Here is a 23,776-nt window from a genome sequence, read left to right as displayed (position 1 = left end):
GCTCTTCCACAGTGAAAGTACAGCTGGCGGCTATTTCCCATTTTCATGTTGGGGATTTCACAAGGATAGAGTATCTCTCAGGGCTAACCCGTCCTTTCTGCCTAAAATTGCTTCGAAGTCAAATAATAATCAGTCGATTAATTTGCCTGTATTCTTCCCTAATTTTCAAAATAAAGGGGAATATAAACTTCATTTGCTTGATGTGCACAGGCAGTTACATTTTTATTTGCATAGGTCCAAATTCCATAAATGTAATCAGCTTTTTGTTTCCTTTGCTAGACCATTTTTGGGAAAACCAGTTTTAAATGTGACTATCGCTAAATGGATTTGGCTTTGTATTTTGCAAGCTTATAGAGAACTTGGATTACCAGCCCCAGAAGGGGTGCATGCTCACTACCCCGTTCTATGGCTACTTCAACTGCATTCTGGTCTAGAGTTTACCTGGATGATAACTGTTCGGCTGCTACCTGGGCTTCGTCTCACACCTTCATTACTCATTATAAACTAGATTTGGTGTCTAGAGGAAGGGCTTCCTTTGGCTCTGCAGTGCTCTGGAATATCCTTCCGTAAGGGTCTCCCAAGATTCGGGTAGTTGGGGACTCTGTCCCACAGGTTGATGATCAAATGAAGTTAACTACTTCAGGTAAAGAAGTTATGTACTCACCATAACGTTCCATCTGAGTAGCTAGACTTCATTTGTCAGCAACCTTCCCTCCTTCCCCCTGACCTTGCTGGTTATTTGTCTATTTGGACTCTATGTCCTGTATGTCTTGAGTCTGAGGTATGAGTTCGGGTCAGGTTCTTTTTGACTTAGGTTGTTGGGTGTCACATTGTTAGGTGGCAAACTCGATCTGAGGATTGGAAGGTGGATGCAGGGTAGTATGGGTAAGGGGGAGGAGGTCGGAACTCAGATCTCTAGCTTGGTAAGCTGTCGGCTCTGATCCGGAACCCACAGGTTGCTGACAAATGAAGTCTAACTACTCAGATGGAACGTTATGGTGAGTACATAACTTCTTTTTCACACCACATCACCGTTCTAATACTTTGTGATTTGGTGTCAGACACTAGTTTGCTGCTGCCTACTGTTATCCAGTTGTGGGACTGAATTAAGAGCAAGGAGGGATGGTAAAGACCACCACTAACTCGCCAGGTGCTTGGTGTAGCATGGAGGGAAAAAAGTAAACAAGTAAAAATGATGTGCATTTTTCTGCTTAAAAAATGCAGAAGTAAACAAAGAACTTATGTAAAGAAAAGGAGTGTGGTGTAAAGTGGAGATTTTTCAGTCCACCAGGATAATAACTGTAACTGTTGTTACATAAATGCGCATATAGATCATAAGATTATATCTGTTATTTCAACTAGAAAAGATTTAATGCACAACAAATCTCCATTATTTCAGCTCGGTTGCATAACACCAACAGGGGGCCTGTGGGAACACTGGATCTGGGAGGAGCATCTACTCAGATAACATTTCTGCCACAGTCACAAGTAAGTTTTCACTTAATAAATATTAAGGATTAATATTTTATGTAGTATTTTATCAGTAATACAAAAATATTTATTGAAAACATTTCTTGCAAAACATTTAATGCAGTCCACAAAAGATTTAGGGCAAGATTCGTAGATACTGTGTGTTGCTTAAAAATTTTAAGTCAATTATCTCTACTCAATAGTACTATCAGTTCACAAGAAGCTGAACGATATATTATTTGCACTGAACAGTCAGTGCTGGTGCATCATAGGGTGTGCATGTTTGAATCATCAATGCATGAATATAGCTTGGTGAGTGACTCAGAGCATCACAGTGCAGATGTGAGTCCAGAAATGGCAGTACTATGTAGATCAGGATTGCTGTCATTATGGACACCCCTGATGTAAGCAGTACTCACCATGGTAAGAGCTGTTAGATCACAAAGGTGCTCAAATATGTCAGTAGAATATGCAGGAAGCATAACTGTCCAGATACATTCTTTGACAAAGAAAACAAATATGTATAGGAAATCCTGACATACGTGTGCATATTCAGTCACATCCATGCACATGCATGCATGAGTCTCAGTGAATTCCTTCTGAAATAGACATTTCCCACAAGGAAGATGGCCACCAATGCAGCACTGCCTTAGCATTGTTGCTGAGTTGGCCTTGTAGAAGCAAAAGCTAGCTGTAGTTCCAGCTATGGAATACCAGGAAAATGATTTGATATGGGAATAACACACGAGAATATTAATTATGGCAGATGAATCACTGTTTCTGAATTAGCATACTGTACCTCAGCATAGTAGGTACAAAGTAACACAGTCCTAATTACATTACTGACAAGTGCACTGGACTCTGTTACTGTATGTAACATAGATGAGTCACTGTTTCTGAATTAGCATACTGTACCTCAGCATACTAAGTACAGAGTAACATAGTCATGATTGCATTACTGACAAGTGCACTGGACTCTGTTACTGTGTGTAACATAGATGAGTCACTGTTTCTGAATTAGCATACTGTACCTCAGCATAGTAGGTACAGAGTAACATAGTCATGATTACATTACTGACAAGTGCACTGGACTCTTGTTACTGTGTGTGTAACAGATGAGTGAGTCACTTTGAATAGCATACTGTACCTCAGCATACTAAGTTGATTACATTACTGACAAGTGCACTGGACTCTTGTTACTGTGTGTAACATAGATGAGTCACTGTTTCTGAATTAGCATACTGTACCTCAGCATACTAAGTACAGAGTAACATAGTCATGATTGCATTACTGACAAGTGCACTGGACTCTTGTTACTGTGTGTACATGTGGCAGTTGTAGAGGCTTAAGGCTGTGAGCTGTTGTTCCAATGGTAAAGGGTTTGATTCCTTCAGCCCTCATTTACCCACTGTATGACCTTGAGCAAGTCATTACTTCCAGATCACCCCTGAAAAGGGACTATGTGACCAGTGGGCATACTTGGTTAACAGTTGGGTATTATTATTGTTGTTATCGTCTGCACTTGGCCCTTCATATTGTACTTGGTGTTAACTGCTACTTGCAAAAGTGGGGGGTAATGGATTATAACTGGCACACTGGTATCACGTGCTGCAGAGAAAAAGTAATGCTTAATTGTTCATTGCACTGCTGTCCTGCCTGCACTAGCACATTGTGTGCAGATGGATCCTGTGCAGTTTCTTCTCAGAAAGTTGCTCTTGCCTGCAGACCATATGCCCTCCATGAAACTTCTGATAAATTGCACTGAGGCCATTTCTGAATGCCTTAAAATAGCATATTGATTTATATATTTTGCATATGATAAAACCCACTTGACATTTAATAAACACAATTGTTTGCATATTATTAATCCTAATAAACAAGTAATCAAATGGTTGCCTGTTTTTCGATGGGATATGTACAGTCTTAGCAAATATTTTGCTTGTTTGTTTATTAATTTATTCACACTTGTCAAATCAAAAAAGATCAGTCAAAGCAGATTAGCCAATGTACCCTTCTGCCACAATTTCAGACTAAAGACACCATGGACAAAAAACAACCACTCAGTCTAGACAGTAGTTGGCCACAAGACAACAAATAAATACAGCTCTATAAAAGAATAAACATTTAGTGATTCTTAACCACATCAAAACACACTACACTTTTTCACAAAAATGAGCAGCAGTACAGACAAAACTTAGAATATTTCTTAATATATGCAGAGTTATGCTGGTATAATGTATGACAAATATGTTGACTACTTTCATTAGGGTAACACAAGGTTCTGCTTTTTAAAAATTTAACACTGCTGACCTTAAGATTTGCTAATGTACATTGTTAGATCATTTATACAGTAGCCTAAGCATTATGGGACATATCCTGGCAAAGATCAGACCACTTGGCCAATTTCCAAAGCTTTACGGCAGCTTCCACATGCCCTAGCTAGTGTACAGCTTTAGGGCACCTTCCACATGCCCTAGCTAGTGTACAGCTTTAGGGCACCTTCCACATGCCCTAGCTAGTGTACAGCTTTAGGGCACCTTCCACATGCCCTAGCTAATGTACAGCTTTAGGGCACCTTCCACATGACCTAGCTACTGTACAGGTTTAGGGCACCTTCTACATGCCCTAGCTAGTGTACAGATTTAGGGCACTTTCTACATGCCCTAGCTAGTGTACAGCTTTAGGGCACCTTCCACATGCCCTAGCTAATGTACAGCTTTAGGGAACCTTCCACATGCCCTAGCTACTGTACAGGTTTAGGGCACCTTCCACATGACCTAGCTACTGTACAGGTTTAGGGCACCTTCCACATGCCCTAGCTAGTGTACAGATTTAGGGCACCTTCCACATGCCCTAGCTAATGTACAGCTTTAGGGCACCTTCCACATGCTGTAGCTAGTGTACAGATTTATGGCACCTTCTACATGCCCTAGCTAGTGTACAGCTTTAGGGCACCTTCCACATGCCCTAGATAATGTACAGCTTTAGGGCACCTTCCACATGCCCTAGCTAATGTACAGCTGTAGGGCACCTTCCACATGCCCTAGCTACTGTACAGGTTTAGGGCACCTTCCACATGACCTAGCTACTGTACAGGTTTAGGGCACCTTCTACATGCCCAGGCTACTGTACAGGTTTAGGGCACCTTCTACATGCCCTAGCTACTGTACAGGTTTAGGGCACCTTCCACATGCCCTAGCTAATGTACAGCTTTAGGGCACCTTCCACATGACCTAGCTACTGTACAGGTTTAGGGCACCTTCTACATGCCCTAGCTAGTGTACAGATTTAGGGCACCTTCCACATGCCCTAGCTAGTGTACAGCTTTAGGGCACCTTCCACATGCCCTAGCTAATGTACAGCTTTAGGGCACCTTCCACATGACCTAGTTACTGTACAGGTTTAGGGCACCTTCCACATGCCCTAGCTAATATACAGCTTTAGGGCACCTTCCACATGACCTAGCTACTGTACAGGTTTAGGGCACCTTCCACATGCCCTAGCTAATGTACAGCTTTAGGGCACCTTCCACATGACCTAGCTACTGTACAAGTTTAGGGCACCCTCCACATGCCCTAGCTACTGTACAGCTTTAGGGCACCTTCCACATGACCTAGCTACTGTACAAGTTTAGGGCACTGTCGCTTGTCTCTTGCATTCAAAAGAGGTGATAAAGCAGTGTATGGGCTCAATATATTTATCGTGCATAAATATTGTCAGGAACTGTAACTGGAACAAGTATATTTAAGCTAATGACTGACTGTCCAAAATGGCACTGTTCTCGCATGTGCTCAGTACTTATATGCACATACTATCTAGCTATAGTGGCTCAAGAGGAACATTATGCATAGTGGTCTACATCCTCCCTCTTGATTTATTCGACATACATTCTTTTGACATAGAAGGCCAAAATACTATGCCTCTTGCCCTTCTTTTGGTAGAATCGGTACCCGGATGTCCACATTGTAAAATCTTGATATAGTCTGTTGTAACGCTGAAGGAATAGCTATTTTAGGACCTTTCATGATGATTCCATCTTCCATCATGAGCTCATCTCAGTAAGGAAAATATTTCTGTACATCTTGTGGTAGACTAGATTGTTGTACTGGCCATCCTTGATTGATAACATGTCAGCTTCTGAAGAACTGGGTCTAAAGCTGTGTGATGCCTGACCATCATTTGATTGATAACATGTCAGCTTCTAAAGAACTGTGTCTAAAGCTGTGTGATGCCTAAGTTGATTAAGAAGTGATGAGCAAAACATTTTTGACTTCCATGACTTCTAAGTCTGGTTTCTTATTATCATGCTGTTCTGCTGTTTGTCTGGGTGCTCTTGACAAAGGACCTGCAAGGTATAATTATTTACCTGTTGTATAAACAATATTGAAATTGTACTTTTGCAATTTTAACGTGTTGCAGAAGTGCTGGGGCTGAACGTAGAGGCTTTTTTAGAATCATCAATAGAGGTTGGCGATCAGTGTCTATTTGAGCAGGTTTGCCATAGATATAATCATGGAATTTGAACATGCGAACACTACTGCCAAAAGCTCTTTTTCAATTTGCGCATACTGCATCTCAGTTTGGGTTAAAGTTCTGGATGCATAGGCTACTGATATGCTTTCTTGAAGACATGCTGCACCAAGACCATACTTTGAAGCATCACATGAAAGAGTTACTGGTTTATGAACATCATAATATCTCAAAGTGGGTGGACTGGCAATTTTCTGTTTCAGAACTTCAAATGCTCTTTGGTGTTGTTCTAAGCAGGACCAGTTTATATTTCTGCATGTCAACTCACGTAACGGTGCTGAAAGCTCACTCAGATCTGGGATGAACTTTCCTAAATAGCTGACCATACCAAGAAAACATTGCAAAGATGAGATATTGGAACTGGCATCTGAAGAATTGCAGCTTGCTTAGATGGATCTGGTTGTAAACCAGAACTACTAAACAAATGATCCACATAAGTAACTTCTCTCAGCTTGAATTTTACATTTCTGGGGATTCATTTTGATTGACTTCACGTGCACAGTCTAGAACTTTCTTGAGGTTTCTGCTTTGTTTGTCTTCAGCATTTTCTCCTACAATAATGTCTACTATGATAGCACATGGATAACCTGAAAACATTTGTTCCATTGCACGCTGAAAGACTTCACTGGCAGAATTTATCCCAAATGGTATTCTCAAAAATCTCTACCTTCCAAATGGTGTACTGAAAGTAGTTATCAATGACGATTTGTGATCCAGCAAAATCTGCCAAAACAAACTTTTTGCATCTAAGACTGAAAAAATAGTGGCATTTGGCATGAGAGCTGCTACTTCCACTGTGCGCATCAGATGATGAGGACATTTAAGCACTTTGCTTAAATCTCTGGGATTAATACATATTCGAATATCATCTGAGCTTTTCGTATAAACTATGACCATGGAGGATACCCATTCAGTTGGTTCTTTTACTGAAGTTATCACATCTGAATTCACCATTTTGTTTAGTGCTGTTTTTACTTTACTCTGCATTGCTACCGGAACTTGCCTTGCTGGTTGGTTTAACTGTAGAATATGTGACTAGTAGCTTGCCAAACTCGTCTTTGAAAATATCAGTAAATTCATGAAAAATATTCTGTGTAAAACTATCATGGTGTTCAGACTTAGATGGTGAACTTCCTTATTAAATGAAATCAGGCCCATTCTTAAACTGTCTTTGAGGCCTAACAATAACTGCACGTGTCGTTTGACTATGTAAAACTGCACATCATAGCTGTTCCCAGCAGAATGACATGTGAGAACTACTGCGCTATCGGTTCAAATCTCTTCACCACAACCAAGTTTTGCACACTTTGCTGAATCAAGTTTTTCACCAGCCTTCACCTTGGCAAACATTTGTGCTGATATAACATTGCACTTAGATCCTGTATCTACTTTAAGATCTACCAGTTTCCCATTAATCTAAACACTACAAAGTATTTCACTCTTTGCCAACAACTGACAGTTTACTGCATTAACAGTTTCATCAGTCACAGATACACCATCAGTGTAGAAAGTTTGCTCTCGGCTTTCTAACTGACCTACTTGCTTCTTTGGATGCTCTCATTTAACATAAGTCTCCGACACATTGGACCTGCAGAGCCTTTTGAAGTGATTCCACTCTTTACATTTGTGACATTGCTGACCAGAAGCTAAGCACATTTCTTGTTTAGGTTCATGGTTGCCTCCACAATTGCGACAGTTGACAATAAGACTTTTTGTAGCTGCCCCATGTGATTTTTGATTGTGTACTGCCACATTCTTCGGCTTATATCACTTAATTATATTAGCTTTGTGTCTCACACTGTCAACATTTACACTGGTAGACACTGCATGCATGCTTTTTTTCAATCGTAAGCATGCATGTGTGCTTTTCTGTATGCTTGTATATTTGACAAATCTCTATGGCTTTGCTTAATGTTAAATCACTTTCTCGAAGCAAAATCTTTCTCACTGCATTATTATTAACACCACACACGTCTGTATTTTATCAACTCATCTCGCAAATCACTAACTGCACGTTTTTGCTTATTTCTCAACTCAGTAATGTATGCTGCTATAGTGTAACCAGGTTTTTGATTTCTTGTGTAAAATGTGCCTTCCCATTGTAATAGTCATTTAATGGTTACACATTTCTCTAAATTTATCTTTAAAGCACTCAGGGTCTTCCCACATTTCAGCCTGTACCACAATATCGTGACCTCCCCCTCCCCTGCATATGCGGCAGGTGCATACAGAAATGAATGACGTTCTTCGTGTTTCACTGTTGCAGTCATCACACTTGGGTTATCTGCCTGCAGGTAGCCCTCAGTCAGCCCAAATACCAGAGACTTAATATTTCTGCGTCAGATGCTGTCGCTCCAGGACTGACGTCAGGGGTATAAAAACAGGCAGCCGACGCCATTACATCAGCTTTTCTTGCCGAGGAGCCTGAAGCAGAAGCAGTTCGCAAGTGCCGGTCGGCCACTACCTGAATATTTGTTTACAAATTGAATAATCCTGAAGTCTTCTAAAGCTAAGTACCCCTTTGGGGATCCTTTTTTCTTGCTCTAACTGATGTCAGAAAAAGTTAACAATTGTCTTGCCTGTGGAAAGCAAATACCTCACAGAGATTTTCATTCTTACTGCTTGTTTAGACCCAGACCACGACATACCTCGCTATCGGTTTTGTGCCTTGTTTAATGCCTGAACTATTCATCAGGCTCTCTTTGTCGCTAAATTCTTTTGCTCTCGATTTCCGTATTCCAAAATGGCTTCGGTAAGCCATCCGACTACCGATATTCTGAAAAAACATAAGGATAAAGACAGAGACAGACCGCATAGGTTCAAAGCTGCCGACGAAGCTTCCATTAAGCTAGTCGCCAGTCTGACGGTACTCAGTGAAGCGCTTTTGCAGCCCCTGATGCCCACTTCAGTGGATTCACAGGCCTCTACTGAGACCCATTCGGAGTCCGGTATGCCGCAAGACTCTTCTTCGACTATGGAACCTGTGGATGTCTGTACCTTGGATGTGTCAGGAGCCGCTGTACAGGCACCGGCTTCTGAGGCAGTTCTTCCCTCAACCGATGTTCGACTCAAACCGACGACTTTTTTATCTAAAACTACCGGGTTTCTTAGGCCCAGAGTACACACAATGCATAGAAAACTGACGACCAAAGTGCATGCACCTGCTCACATGCCACAAAAACAAATGCTCAGAATGGCTGAAGATCTTACTACGCTGATTAGGGGAAGTCAGACTTCCTCTGCTAAGAGAAAAAGAGACAAGTCCTCTAGAGCTTCTGCAAACCAGGAGTCTGATTGCTCTGAGGTTTCTGATTATGAAGACATTCCCTTATCTGCTTATGAGGATTCAGATGCAGAGGAATCTATTCCCTCTGTCTCCCCTCCAGAGGATTTTTCTTTTGGTGAAACACTGCATACCTTAAGAGAGCATTTCCAGTGGGAATGCCAAGATTATCCTCAGTCCAAAAAGAGAATCAGAGAATTCCTAGAGTTGTCTCAGCACAGGCCTTTAGCAATTCCCCCTGTCCTGGATGTTGTTGATGATGTTTTTATGGAATCCAGTCTTACTCCTGACACGTAGGAAACCAGACAGGTATTACAGAGTACCTGACACTCACAAATTTCTTTTCAAGAGTCCTATTGCTGACTGAGAGATCATTTCCCAGGGGCCTAAAGGTATCAAGGCAACTACAACCAAGAATCCCACCCCTTCGGACAGGGATTCCAGAGCCTTGGATAGATTGGGTAAAAAGGTATATACCTCTGCAACTCTGGCTATTACGGCATTGAATTGTCAGTTTCTCATGCTGAAGTACCAGCAACATATTATGGAACTTGTTAAACAAAAAGTGGCAACCTTTGCAGACTGTGCAGAAAATAAAGATTTGCAGGAGCTTATGCACTCTGCAAGCCAGGCCAGCAAGCATACTTTGCAGCGTGGCTTTGATGCCCTAGAAGCATCTTGCCGGGCAGCAGTCACTGGCTTTGTACTGAGAAGACGTGCTTGGCTCAAGGAGCAGACCTTGCCAGACCACGTCAAATCTAAGTTACTAGACACTCCTCTAAACAAGGACAGTTTGTTTGGCACCAGAGCAGAAGAGGTTCTCAAAAAGGTGGAAGAAACAGCTAAGTTTATGCAGACTGCTAAAGAATTCTTACAAGTGCAAACCCCTAAGTTCAGTAGGCATTGCCCTTCCAAACACTGGTCCTTTCCTTCTCAAACCAGACCCAGGGGTAACAGACCACCCAGACTACAGTCTTAGGGTATGCAGAGATCTAAGCAATGGAGTGCCCCCACCCCTAAATCAGGGAGTGGTAAGCCACCTCCTTACGGAAAAAACTCACAATGACTTCTTTGCTCCACACCCCAGCCCTGCCAAATTGCTTGTGCCCCTAAGAGGAAAACTCGTCCTTCATGCAAGAAACTGGATGTCCATCACACAGGACTGATGGGTCCTCAACATTGTATCCCAGGGGTACATATTTTATTTCCACTCGCTGCCAACCCCAAGCGGATTTCCAGTTCTTCCTCCAAACCAGTGGGCAGAGGCTCACAGCTAAGTACTTTCCCTACTCAACATCAGAGCTATTCAGCCGATTCCAGTAGAACAGAGAGGGGTCAAGGATTCTACTCCAGACTCTTTCTGGTAGCCAGGAAAGAGGGCTCTTGGTGCCCAATCCTGGATCTTTCTATCCTCAACATCTTCCTGGTGGTACCAAAATTCAAAATCCTTACCCTGCAACAGCTTCTTCCTATGCTAGCCAAGGATGCCTTGTTAATCACCTTAGACTTAAAAGAAGCCTATCTGCACATCCCCGTAAGGGAGTCATCCAGGATGTATCTACATTTCAGGGCAGGATCTATGCATTATCAGTTCTCTGCACTTCCCTTTGGCTTATCTACTGCACCCAGAGTATTCACAAAATGCCTGGCTACAGCCATTGCATACTGCAGGCAGAGAAATATCCAAATTTACCCATACTTGGATGACTGCCTGATTCAAGCGGACAGTTTGGAATTGCTGTTGCAGCACCTGACATTTGTGACAAACCTTCTGACTTCTTTGGGGTACACCATCAACGAAAATAAATCTGGTACCCAGTCAAAAGATTGTATTCCTGGGAGCAAGCTTGGACACAACATCCCAAATGGCATTCCTCACTTCAGAAAAGCAAGTCTATCTGACAGCCTACTTCAAACAAATGGCCACCAGAACCTAGCTATCCACAAGAAAAATACTGCAGGCCCTAGGGTTCATAGCCTCATGTATATTGCTAATTCCATATGCAAGACTGCATATGAGGAAACTTCAATGGTACTTAAAAAGTCTTTGGTGCCAACATTCTCAGGACATGGAAACAGTCATTCCTATCATACCCTGTCTAAGGACAGAGTTCCTTTGGTGGGCAGAAGCATGCAACCACAGCAAGGGACTGCCCTTTACACAACCCACGCCGCCCAGACCCTAACCACAGATGCATCAGACTGTGTCTGGGGAGCACACATGGACAGCAAATGTATTCAGAGCCACTGGAGCCCAAGTCAAATTCATCTGCACATCAACCAAAAAGAGATGCTAGCTGTGCAGAACGCCCTGACACCTTTCAGATCCCTACTGCTTCCAAGACAACTGCTAATAAAAACAGACAATACCACAGTTATGTGGTACATCAACAAGCAGGGGGGGGCCCACTCATACCCACTCTGCGGGTTAGCCATGGCCCTGTGGGGCATGGCCTTGGACATCAAAGTCCATCTGCAAGCTCAATTCCTGCCAGATAAACAAAACTCACTGGCAGATGACCTAAGCAGAAATCTACTAGACCCACACGAGTGGCAATTGGAGCCCAGCACCTTCAACCTTCTGATTCAGAAATGGTGGACCCCAGAGGTGGATCTGTTTGCATCCCCTTTCATCCACCAGCTCAGCAAATTCTGCACCAGAAATCCTCACAGCAGGGCCTGGAAAGTGGATGCCCTATGTTTTCAGTGGGTCAATCTCTCAATCTATGCCTTTCCCCCTCTGCTCAAAGAGTATTACTCAAGATAAGACAGGACAAACCAAGGACAAGTCTGAATGCCCCAGACTGACCATGCCAGCACTGGAACCCACTCCTGTGCAGCCTGTCACCGGTGCCACCCTGGCAGCTACACCAGAACCCTACCCTGCTCTCTCAGCAGGAGGGACAGATTTTGCATCCTCAATAGCAAACCTTAAATCTTGCAGCCTGGCTTATTCCTTGAATCCCCCCCCCCCCCGCAACCCTAAGCAAGCAGGTGTTGGATGTCATTCTCAAGGCCAGAAGACCCAGTACAAGAAAATCCTACACTGATAAGTGGAAAAGGTTCTGCTCCTGGATTCAAGTCTAAAGGAGAGGACACAACAATGCCCTGTCTGCCTCTAATCCTGGATTACTTAGCAGATGTACTCCACAAAGGCCTGTCCTCCTCCTCCATAAAGATGCATGCCTCAGCCATTTCTGCTCATTTCAAAACTGAGCCACCTCTCTTCTCACACCCTCTTATCAAACAGTTCCTGAGAGGGGCAAACAACTTGAGACCGCCAAGGAGAGCACCCACCCCTGCTGGGGACCTTAACTTTGTACTGGAAAAGCTCGCGCTTCCCCCCTTTGAACCTGCAGCATCAGCAGAGTTAAAATTCCTTTCTTGGAAAACAGCCCTGTTTCTGGCCATCATTTCAGCTAGAAGAGTGTCTGAGCTACAAGCACTCATGGCTGTGGAACCCTTCATTATTTTCCATGCCGACAGGGTTTCCCTCAGGACTAACCCTTCCTTTACGCCTAAAGGGGTGTCCAGTGTGGCTCTCAACCAATCCATCCATTTTCCTAGTTTCTTCCCTAATCCCCAACATAAAGGGGAAAGGATCCTGCACTCCTTGGATGTGCACAGACAGCTCAGATTCTACCTTGATAGGACTAAGCCCTTCAGAAAATCTGACCAGTTGCTAGTCAGCTTTGCAACAGGGGCAGAGGGCAAGGCCATTTTAAAACAAACAATTTCCAAATGGATAGCACACTGCATCCATTTCTGCTACAATCACCATGGAAACCAACCCCTCAAGGGGTCAGAACACATTCCACTAGGGCAATGTCTACCTCTACAGCATTTCTCAGAGGAGTCCCTACCAGGGACATCCTGGAAGCTGCTACTGGAGCTCTGTACACACCTTCACCAAGCATGATCACCTGCCTATCTTTTCCAAATCCAGGGCAGGTTTTGCAACAGCAGTACTGCAAGGCATACTAGCCAGCCCTAACTCTTCTTGACTGCCTCCACCCTTCTTCAGCTTTGGGAATCCACCCAAGTGTGATGACTGCAACAGTGAAACACGAAGAACATAGCACAGTTGTGTACACTTACCATAAATGTAGATGTTTGAGTGTATTCACTGTTGCAGTCCTGGTTTACCTCCCTCCAGCCCCCTGGTTTTTTCTCTCTCTCTCACTCTCCCTCTTTCCCTATGCCTATTACTCACCCCTTTCAGGAGAATTGTTATTGGTATTTACTTTTTACTGGTGGTCTTTTCCCCACTATAACTTAGCTTCCTATTTGGGGGCTCCTGACATTTGGGGCAAGAAAAACTGATGTCTTGGCGTCGGCTGCCTGTTTTTATACCCTTGATATCAGTCCTGGAGAGATGGCATCTGACGCAGAAATACTAAGTCTCTGGTATTTGGGCCGACTGAGGGCAACCTGCAGGCAGATAACCCAAGTCTGATGGCTGCAACAGTGAATACACTCGAGCATCTATATTTATGGTAAGGGTACACAACTGTATTTTCCCTCTCAGTGGCTTTTGAGCCTGATAAATTAATAAGTTTGAATGCCTTTGTATGTGTGTCTTTATCAGAAAAAGCAGTTTGTATGAAAATATCATATTCTTGCTCAAACACTCTCCATTTCTCAGCAATAGTACTCTCATACACAAGCAGTTCAGGTCTGCAAAATCTCTCTGCCATTATAACAACATAAGCATAGACCAGGTACTTGTAAGTATGCTGAAATGCACAACAATCTCTTTGAAAAGGCTTTATTTTAACACTGCAAATGCTGTGAACATTCCAGAAACGCCAGACACTTTGAATAGCTTTAATTAATGCGAAAAAGTAATAAATTGCAAAAAAATGTGGTCGTTTTAGCCCTTTTATACATCTTAAACATTTCGGAATTTATTTCAAACACTTTTGTGTTTATTTTGAATCAATATGTCACAATTTCAGACATTTTGTTTATCTTTGTAATTATTTAGAACGTTTTGGATGCTTGGCAAAGCATTCAGTGACTGATGAATTTAAATACCTTTGAGCTGTTTGCAAGTTCACTCCAGTTGCTGGCACCATGTCATTTTAGACATGCCACTTGTGCCATAAAGCCCAGCAGTCCTGAGTCAATAAGCTACTGGCTGGCCGGTGTCTAGTTCCCCAGCCTGGGTTACCTGGGATAGCTCTGTTGAGCAAAAGCTGGACGTAAAACCAACCAACCTGCCAAACACGAACTGAGAATTGCTATGCTTAATGTAGGTTCACTGACAGGACGCAGCTTGGAAGTGGATGACATGATGATACAGAGGAGACTGGACACGACATCCTGTGTATCCAGGAGATGAGATGGAAATGCAGTGCAGCAAAGCCACTTGGCTTGGGATCCAAAGTCTACTACTCAGGTGGACGGCAGGCTAGAAATGGTGTAGGAATTGTGCTGAGAGAGAGGCTTCAGAAGGCAGTAAGGGATATCATCAGAATTAATGACAGACTCATGGCAGTCAGACTCCAGTGTAATGATAGCGCAGTGTTCATAATCTCAGCCCATGCCCCACAGCAGGGTTGTGATAGTGAGGAAAAGAGTGCATTCAGACAGCAGTTGCTGGACCTATTAGATAAAGCAGGACAACATGAATTGGTGTTGATAATGGATGACTTGAATGCACATATTGGGACAAACAGAACAAGATATGAGGACTGCCTGGGTCCACATGGGTGGGGCAACAGGAATAAAGAAGAACCCATTCTAGACTTCTGTAACACATGGTTCAGAAAAGAGACAGTCAGGAACAAACCAATTACACGCAAGGTGGAACAAGTGCATGGTTCAAACCAAGAACATCCAAGTAAACCAAAAACGAACCAGCGCAAGGGAGAAAAGTACCTACATTTTATTTAATTGTGGTAATATCTGGAAATTGCATACTACAAACCGGTTTTGGCTATATATCCAGCCTTCCTCAGTGCAATAAAAAAATCTAAATAGCACATCCTGGTTATTCCTTATATAGCCAAGACTATTAAAGGTATATACACTTTGAAAACAATATATACACATACATTTCAAAAGTAAAAAATATGAAATAAATATGTATGTATACCTTTAAACATAATCCGTCCACACCCATTCAGACAACCCTATTTGGTGATCCATTGATAGGCTGCTTTCCTTGTGGTCATTGCAGTGCATGCAGACATATCTTTAAGACCAAAGAATTTACTAGTTGTAATACCTCTAGGGTATACCAGATAAAAACTTTTGGTAACTGCAGTACTGATTGGGTGATCTATTTGGCCACGTGTACATGTTTTTCATTTTATGTAGGCCAAACTTCAAGACCACTTAGACATCGGATAAGTGAACACCTCAGCGCCATTAGAAATCATAAAATCCCTAATGCCCTATATAAACATACCATAATTCACCAAAGCGCACAATTTAAATTCACCATTATTGATAAAATTGATACGCATAGAAACCCTAAAGCAGGCTGACATGACAGATTAAATAATATGGAATCCTCATGGATTACCAGGTTAGGAGCTCTATTCAAACCTGGTTTAAATGAAACAATTTAGTTATTTGGTGTCAGCTTATGACTTTATGGATTTTTTGAATTTTTGTTTAAATTAATGGATTGATTTTTTTCAGGTTAAAAGGTATACATACATATTTATTTCATATTTTTTACTTTTGAAATGTATGTGTATATATTGTTTTCATAGTCTTGGATATATAATGAATAACCAGGATGTGCTATTTAGATTTTTTTTTATTGCACTGAGGAAGGCTGGATATATAGCCGAAACCGGTTTGTAGTATGCAATTTCCAGATATTGCCACAATTAAGTAAAATGTAGGTACGTTTCTCCCTTGTGCTGGTTCGTTTTTGGTTTACTCAGAAAGAGAGACAGTCACAAGATCACATACAAGAGTAGTCAACATGCAACTCAGGTAGACTTTCTCCTAGTAAGAAAAAGGCACTGGGGCAGAATCCATGATTGCAAAGTCATCCCCAGTGAAACGGTTAGCCCACAGCATAAACCACTAGTTGCCACAATCAGCTGCAAGCAGTGGTCAGAGAAGGTTCCAAGGTCAACAAAGACCAGGCTGAAGACCTGGCAGTTGACTGGAGAGAAAGTACAACAGTTCAAGGAATTACTCAAGGGTCTAGCACCCCAAGAGGAGGAGGAAATAGATGGAGTTGAAGAATGGCAGCACCTAAAAACAGCATGTGTTGGGACTACAGAAAGGATATGTGGCCGAGCCAGGTATGGAAATAAGGTACATAAGGAAAGCTGGTGGTGGAATGCAGAAGTCTAGAAAGTCCTCAAAAGAAAAAAGGAGTGCAGGAAGAAGTGGGAGACAGAAAAGACTGACCAGGCTAGGAACGACTACTGGTTGGCTAACAAAGAACCTAAGAAAGAAGTTGCAATAGGAAAGAATAGGGCATTGGAGGCACTCTACCAACTTCTGGAGAGTGACTCAATAAGGGGCACAAACAAACTATATCAGGTTGCAAAGCAAAGACAGAAAGATAAAGAAGATAGACACCCTTCATAAGGGATGTCAGCAACAACCTACTCACCAGCCCAGAGGGCATCAAAGGCAGATGGAAGAAGTATTTCCAGCAGCTTCTGAATGGAGAAAACCCCACAGAAGCTGTACTGCCCCAGAAACAGCCTACGATGAGAGAAGAAGAGGAGCCCACCCTAGAAGAAATGAGAACAGTACTAAGGAAGATGAAGTCGGGGAAAGTAGCAGGGTCAGATGAAGTCGCAGCAGACATGATAAAGATGCTGGGTGAAATAGGGGAGAAATGGCTCCTGAGGGTACTAATGGCATCGTGTAGAGAAAGGCATATCCCAGATGACTGGAGAATAAGCATACTCGTGCCAGTGTACAAGAACAAAGGGGGCATCCACAACTTTGGGCAGTGCAGAAGCATCAAACTCCTATCACATTGCATGAAAGTTCTGGAGAGGGTGATTGATAAACAGTAGAATGTAAGGGGTCTATGTCATAACATCGAAGTGTCAAAACTTCGAATGTTATAACATCGAGCTGGAAAGCTCGAAGACTGACAATATCGAAGCCGCAGAACAGCAAATTCTTTCCCAGGGAAATAATTTGGTGGGCCGTTTCCACGGCTTCATTATTTCCTCCACTGTGGTGCACTCTCGGAGTTGGTATATTTAAGTAGGGGTGGGGGGCGAAGCCCCCCACATTAGAAATAGTTTGTCGTGTTTATGTGTTTCATGTTTTCTACTGGAACAGCAATTTTTTTCCCAGGGAAAAAAAAATCACTGTTCTCAGTCTTCAGGGTTTTCAGCTTTCGTTTTGACACTTCGATGTTATAATATTGACCCAAATGCAAGATGGGAGATGAGCAGTTTGGATTCAGATCAGGATGCGGCACAATTGACCCGATGTTTGCATTGAGACAAATACTTGAGAAGAAGCTAGAGATGAGGAGAGAGTCCAAGTGAGCATTTCTAGACTTGGAGAAAGCATATGACAAGGTCCCAAGAAAGCTGATCTGGCCAGTACTGTGGTGGTTTGAAGTCCCAGAACCATTGGTAGAATTAGTGTAGGCTATGTACAAGGACCCAATGACTCAAGTACGAACAGTGTTCGACCTCACAGAGGGGTTCCCACTGGCTGTGGGTGTACATCAGGGTTCAGCTCTGAGCCCACTGCTGTTCATACTGGTGATGGACTACATTAGCAAACAGGTTGGGGGGATGGAACAAAAAGCTGTTGAATGCAGACAGTGTGGCAGAACAGGCAGACTCTGAGCTAGAACTTCAGCTAAGGATAGGAGAGTGGAATGCAAATCTGAAGGCGCATGGGATGAAACTAAGCACAGATAAGACGGTGGTAATGGCAGCAAATTGGGGAAATCAGAAGAAGCTGAGAAAAGAGATAGAAGGAAAACTAGTGGAACAGGTAAACCGTTTCAAGTATCTGGGAGGAGTAGTTGAGGAGAAGGGTAGTCTGAATGAAGAGGTCAAAGCTAGAATTAGTGGGGCTGCAGCCAACTGGCATAAAGTATCAGGTGTAGTCTATGACAAAAGAATGCCAAAGAAGCTGAAAAGTAAGGTGTACAAGACAGTGGTATGACCAGTACTACTGTATGGTACAGAAACCTGGGCAGTAAAATCAGAACAGTTGAAGCTAGAGGTGATTGAAATGAAGTGCCTGAGAAAGGTGATAGGGTGTACACTGTGAGATAGGCGAAGAAATGAGGACATAAGAGCAGAAGCCTAAGTAGCTCCAATTGCAGAAAAGATGAAAGAGAACAGATTACAGTGGTTTGGGCACGTGCAGAAAAGCAGAAGACAATCTGGTGAGGAAGATTTGGGACAGACAGGAAGAAGGTAAGAGGAAGCAAGAACATGCAGCAAAGAGGTGGATGGATTGTGTGAAAGAAGATCTGCAACAGTCAGGCATGAGTGCTGAAGAAGGCAAGAGTGTGGCACTGAATTGAGAGACTTGGCGAATGTTAATACGATACCTTGACCCTATGTAGAAAAATGGGAAAAAGGGGGCTGATGATTATGATGATGACTTCTGACACCATGTCACTTGTCTCATGCATTCAAAAGAGACTATAAAGCAGTGTATGGGTTCAAGATATTTACTGTATATAAACATTGTCAGGAACTGTAACGGAAACAAGTATATTTAAGCTAACAGATTCACACACTACTTCAAACACACTCGCATGTGCATCTCCATTCATGACTGCATTCACTCTGTCTGACTGTACAATATAGCACTGTTCTCACATGCTCAGTACTTGTATGCACATGCTGTCTAGCTACAGTGGCTCAATAGGAACATTACACACAATGATCTACAGGCACCTTCCACATGGCTTAGCGACTGTACAGCTTTAGGGCACCTTCCACGTGCCGTAGCTACTGTACCGCTTTGGGGCACCTTCCACATGCCGTAGCTACTGTACCGCTTTGAGGCATTTCCACATGCCCTAGCTATTGTACAGCTAAAGGTGGGTAGCATAAAGTGAAGTGAGTAGAGCACCACAACTTCACAACTTTCTTGACTTCAAAAGTGCACTCTTCCCTGTGGGCTGTGGATGATCAATGATCTCTAGTGCTTAATCAAGGCTGGGCTGATAAGTGCTCCATTGGGGAATACCTTCCATGTCACTTTTTTTTTTTTTTGTGGAGAAAAATTCTTGTCCACTGTTATATCTTTAGTGATAGTCAGTAAGAATTTTACAACAAATCTTACATTTTTCTTGCCATGGTTCCCTGTGGAAAATGCCATTTGAGTATCAGCTTTTGTGAGAAAGTTTTACTTTTTTACCAAAACTTTTTGGCTAAGGGCTGGGATTTCTGGTTATGGGGGCTGCCATTAAAACATTTTTTTTAACTTGGAACCTATTTTTTCACTAGTCCGGGTTTTACAAAAATAAAATGGGGGGGAAATAGACTTTGCCCCAAGGAAAAAATTTGAAATTTGAAGGCCTTTAAAAGGGGGAAGTGACCTTTATAGGGAAGAATGGACTTTTAGAAAACCCAAAATTGCCCCCTTCCCCAAAAGGTTTGAAAGAAGACAGGCCGGGAGAAACAAAAGCCCAACGGGGAAGGAAGGGGACCACGGAGGGGGGAACACCCCCCCCGGTTGTTTAAAAGTTTCTGCAACCAGAAAGGCCAATTTAAAAGGGCAGTAAAACACTAATTTAGGCATGGAAAATTTTAACAAACCGCCCCCATTAAAGGGGGGAGGGGCATTTTGGAGGAGAGGCCATTATTTGAAAGCTATCAAAAATAAGCGTTTTTTTGAATGGGAAGGAACCCTAAAAACAATTGCTCAGGAATTACAAAAACAAGTATTTGAACAGTTTAAATTTTTTCCAAAAATCATCCCTCCCTTTTCTGCGAATTAAAACCGCCCTCCTTTATTTACCCACTTTCACATTCCTCAGAGGGAAAGAATTAGCTACCAAGGAAAAACCCAATTACCACCGGGGATTTTAAACTTAAAAAATTAAACATTGCTCTTTAACCAGCTCCTAAAAATTTCCCAATTTTTCCTGAAACGCTTTCCTTCCATTCCTCACTGAAAGTTTAGGCCTCTTCCAGCAGCCCTTTTCACTTAAAGGGGGTTTTTTTAAAATATTACCCCAAATTACCAATTTCTTTTAAATCATCCCCTTTCCCTTTCTTTCCCCAAATCCTCAAAAAAAAGGGGGGCTGTAATTCCTTGAATCCTTAGGCACTTTTTTTTTTGGAGAAAAACCTTTCAAATAGAAATTTTTGTTATCAGTAGATCAAAAACCACTTTTCCGCTTTTTCCCCGTGGAAGGCCATGATACAGTTTTGTTTTCCTTTTGAAATTTTCCTAAGGTTGGGTTTTCTTAAGGGCCCAGCTATTACACTTTTTAAATTAACCAAATTTTTAACCCAGGGGGGTTTCAAACCCTTCCAAAAACTCCCCTGCCTTTTTATTGAACAGAAAAGGTTTTGGCCCTGGATTTCCAATTCTGTAACCAGTTTTGATCCCCCTGGCTAGTTTGGGGGTTCCCCCAGTTTACTCAGTTTAAACCTCCTTCAGTTTGGAAAACCCCCAAAAATTTTAGGGTTCAGTGCTTACATAATTCCCCTTCCTTTTGGACATTTACATTTTCAAAAAAATGACTTTTCCCTTCAGGGTTTTTTGGGGTTGCCCAAATGTTTTTGGTTTATAAAATTGATTTATAATTTAAGCTTTTTGGGGAGTTCCTTTGGCCTGCACGGGGGCAAGAACCTGGGCAGGCAGGGCCCGTTTTGTAACTCCGATTTTTTCCCCAAGACAAGAAAAATTTTCCCAGGAGGCTGCTGACAACCCTTCTGATTATGAGCTGTTTGACCATTTAAATCTAATTTTATTGTCCTTGCCTCTTAATTGTTTTGGAAGAGTAAGCCAGGAGAAAATTTCTCTTTCCCCTTTGGGGTAGGCTAACACCCCCCAAACAACCATTTTTTTTTTGGGGGAGGCTTCCAAAGATTTTTATTAAACTTTGGCTAATAATTAATTAAAAATCCTTTCCCTTTCCGGGGGCCCTTGCTCTGGGGCAGGCTAAGAAAAGGTGTTCTTATATCTGTCCACTATTCAAAAAAAACCAAAAACCCGTGCCAAGACTTTAAGGGGGACTAGGCCCCTTGCCCAAAACCCATTTATTCTGATTTTGCAAAACTCTCCCCTTTAAAGGTATACAAACGTACTTTCTTGAACTTATCATCCAGCATAAAAAATTTTGGAAAAATTAAGCTAACCCCCAATAAATCTTTAACTTACCAATACCTTCCATCAAGCCAAACCAAAAACCCCAACAATTCAGTTATTCAACCACCTAATTTCCTTTTGGCACCTACTTTGGACCTTCCCAAATCCTTTGCCAACATTCTAAACAAATAATTTAAACTTCAATAATTTCCCCTTTTTCCCAACTTTCTAAACAAATACTAAATTCAAACCCTTCCCAGCTGCCAGAAACTCTAAACTTCCTAGCCCCCCTAAGAAACAAAAGAATAAAAAGGAATAGTGCCCCATGGCTATCTAAAGAAACTAAATTAACCATGCTTCAAAGAGATAAAGCCTGGAAGATTTTTCATAAAAATAAACTCCCAAAAACCCATCTCCTATACGCACAGCTGCGTAACCTTGCAAAAAAGCAAATCATCAATGATAAAAAATCCTACTATACTAAGCTCCAGTCTAACCATTCCAAAAACCCTAAGCTTTTCTGGAAGTCCATTAGCTCTCTTCTCAACTTGGGCTCCAAAAACAGTCCTTGCCCTGACCCAAGCAAATCTGACCTTGAACTAGCCTCTCAATTCAACTCCTTTTTCATCCAGTTAATATCTGACTTAACCAAGACCTTCCCAAATAGTAACCCACCTCACCAGTCTTCTCTCTCATCTCAGTTCCCTAATAACTCCTCTCCTATTTTTTAGCTTAAATCAGTCTCAACTAACCTCATAAAAAATCTCCTATCCAAGCTTAAACCCTGTTCTAATACTCCAGACAATATCCCATCTACCTTTCTCAAAGCTGCTGCTGATGGTATAGCACTCCCTATCAGTATCCTCATCAATAGATCCATAAAGGAATCTTATGTCCCCAAACTTTGGCGTTCAGCCTACACCCTTCCCCTCCACAAGGGAGGCAAAGACACAAACTTCTCTAACTTCTGCCCTATAGCTCTTCTCTCACCAATCTTTAAAATCCTAGAAAAATGCATTCATCTCCAACTTGTACCTTTTCTCACCCAACACCAACTTCTAACTCCAACCCAACATGGCTTCCGACCTGGACAATAGTACCATAACAGCTCTTCTCTCCTTCTTAGAAACTGCCAGCCAAGCCCGGGATTCTGGTAATCTTGTATCTACTGTTCTCCTTGATCTCTCTAAAGTTTTTGACACCATTTCCCATAAGCATCTTCTTAGTCATCTGTGTAACTTAAACATCTCCCCAAACACTCTGTCGTGGTTTTTAAGTTATCTTTCTAACAGATCTCAGGCTGTGAAATGGAAAGAAAGCATCTCTCCTTTCATTTCCACTCCCACAGGAGTGCCACAAGGGTCCATCCTCGGACCCATGCTGTTCAATTTTTTTATCAACAATTTTCAGTCTGCCATTCCAGTTGCTAAAGTCATTCCGTATGCTGATTACACTACTCTCATCTGCTCTGTCTCTAACCTCCATGATCTTCTAACTAAAACTCAAACAGCCTTCTCTACTACCGAATTATGGATGCACCAAAATCACCTCTCACTAAATGCAAATAAATCTAAAATTCTCCTATTCCCCCCTTCCAAATCCTTCTCCTATGATAAATCTTCCTTCCAAGTCCTTAACCAAAACAACTCTCCTATTGAAGTTGTTCCCTCTGCTAAACTTCTTGGTGCGACTATAGATGAACAACTAAAGTTCGATATCCACATACAGCAAAACATAAAGAAAACCCACCAAAAACTAGGTATACTATATAGGAATAACTATTTCCTCTTCTCTTCTCTTCTATTAGACATACTTTTGGAGTTCCTCTTCTAACCAACTTTAACTCTTCCCTCACCTCCAAACTTGAAATCTGTTGCAATAAGATTTCTAAATTTGCCTCCAAACCTACTTTACTCATCACTGTGCCTCCCTTCAATCTCTGAATTGGCTAGAACTCACTAATTGCCTTGACTGTCTCCAACTTACCACCGCTCATAGACTCATTTTATGTCCAACCAAATGCCCTGCTCTGACAAACATTCTTCCCCCCATACTCCTAATAGAACTCTACGTTCTGAACATCAAAACTTAATTTCCATCCATAAACCAAAACGACCTGCTGGACAACTTCTCCTCTCCTTCTCCCTAGGCAAAAAATGGAATTCACTCCCTTTCACACTTGGGACATTGTCAAACTTAGATAATTTCAAACCACAGCTTTACTCCTACCTCTCCTCAAAATGGAGATGTAGCTGC

The 23,776-nt window shown here is 42.1% G+C and overlaps 1 protein-coding gene across 1 annotated transcript in view; it reads left to right on the top strand.

Annotated features, from left to right (window-relative positions):
- The window catches only part of LOC122803951 (ectonucleoside triphosphate diphosphohydrolase 5-like), a 759,259-nt gene that overhangs the window by 133,817 nt on the left and 601,666 nt on the right, over window positions 1-23,776 (top strand). The window contains exon 5 of the mRNA XM_044073628.1: window positions 1,400-1,488. Coding sequence (XP_043929563.1) covers window positions 1,400-1,488 — 89 coding nt within the window. The remainder of the gene's footprint in view (window positions 1-1,399; window positions 1,489-23,776) is intronic.

This window comes from Protopterus annectens, chromosome 6.part0, assembly GCF_019279795.1.
Source record: "Protopterus annectens isolate FY-2018-M chromosome 6.part0, PAN1.0, whole genome shotgun sequence".
Classification (NCBI taxonomy): domain Eukaryota; kingdom Metazoa; phylum Chordata; order Ceratodontiformes; family Protopteridae; genus Protopterus; species Protopterus annectens.
The sequence above is the reverse complement of the archived record's forward strand: the minus strand, read 5'-3'. Positions and strand labels throughout refer to the sequence as shown.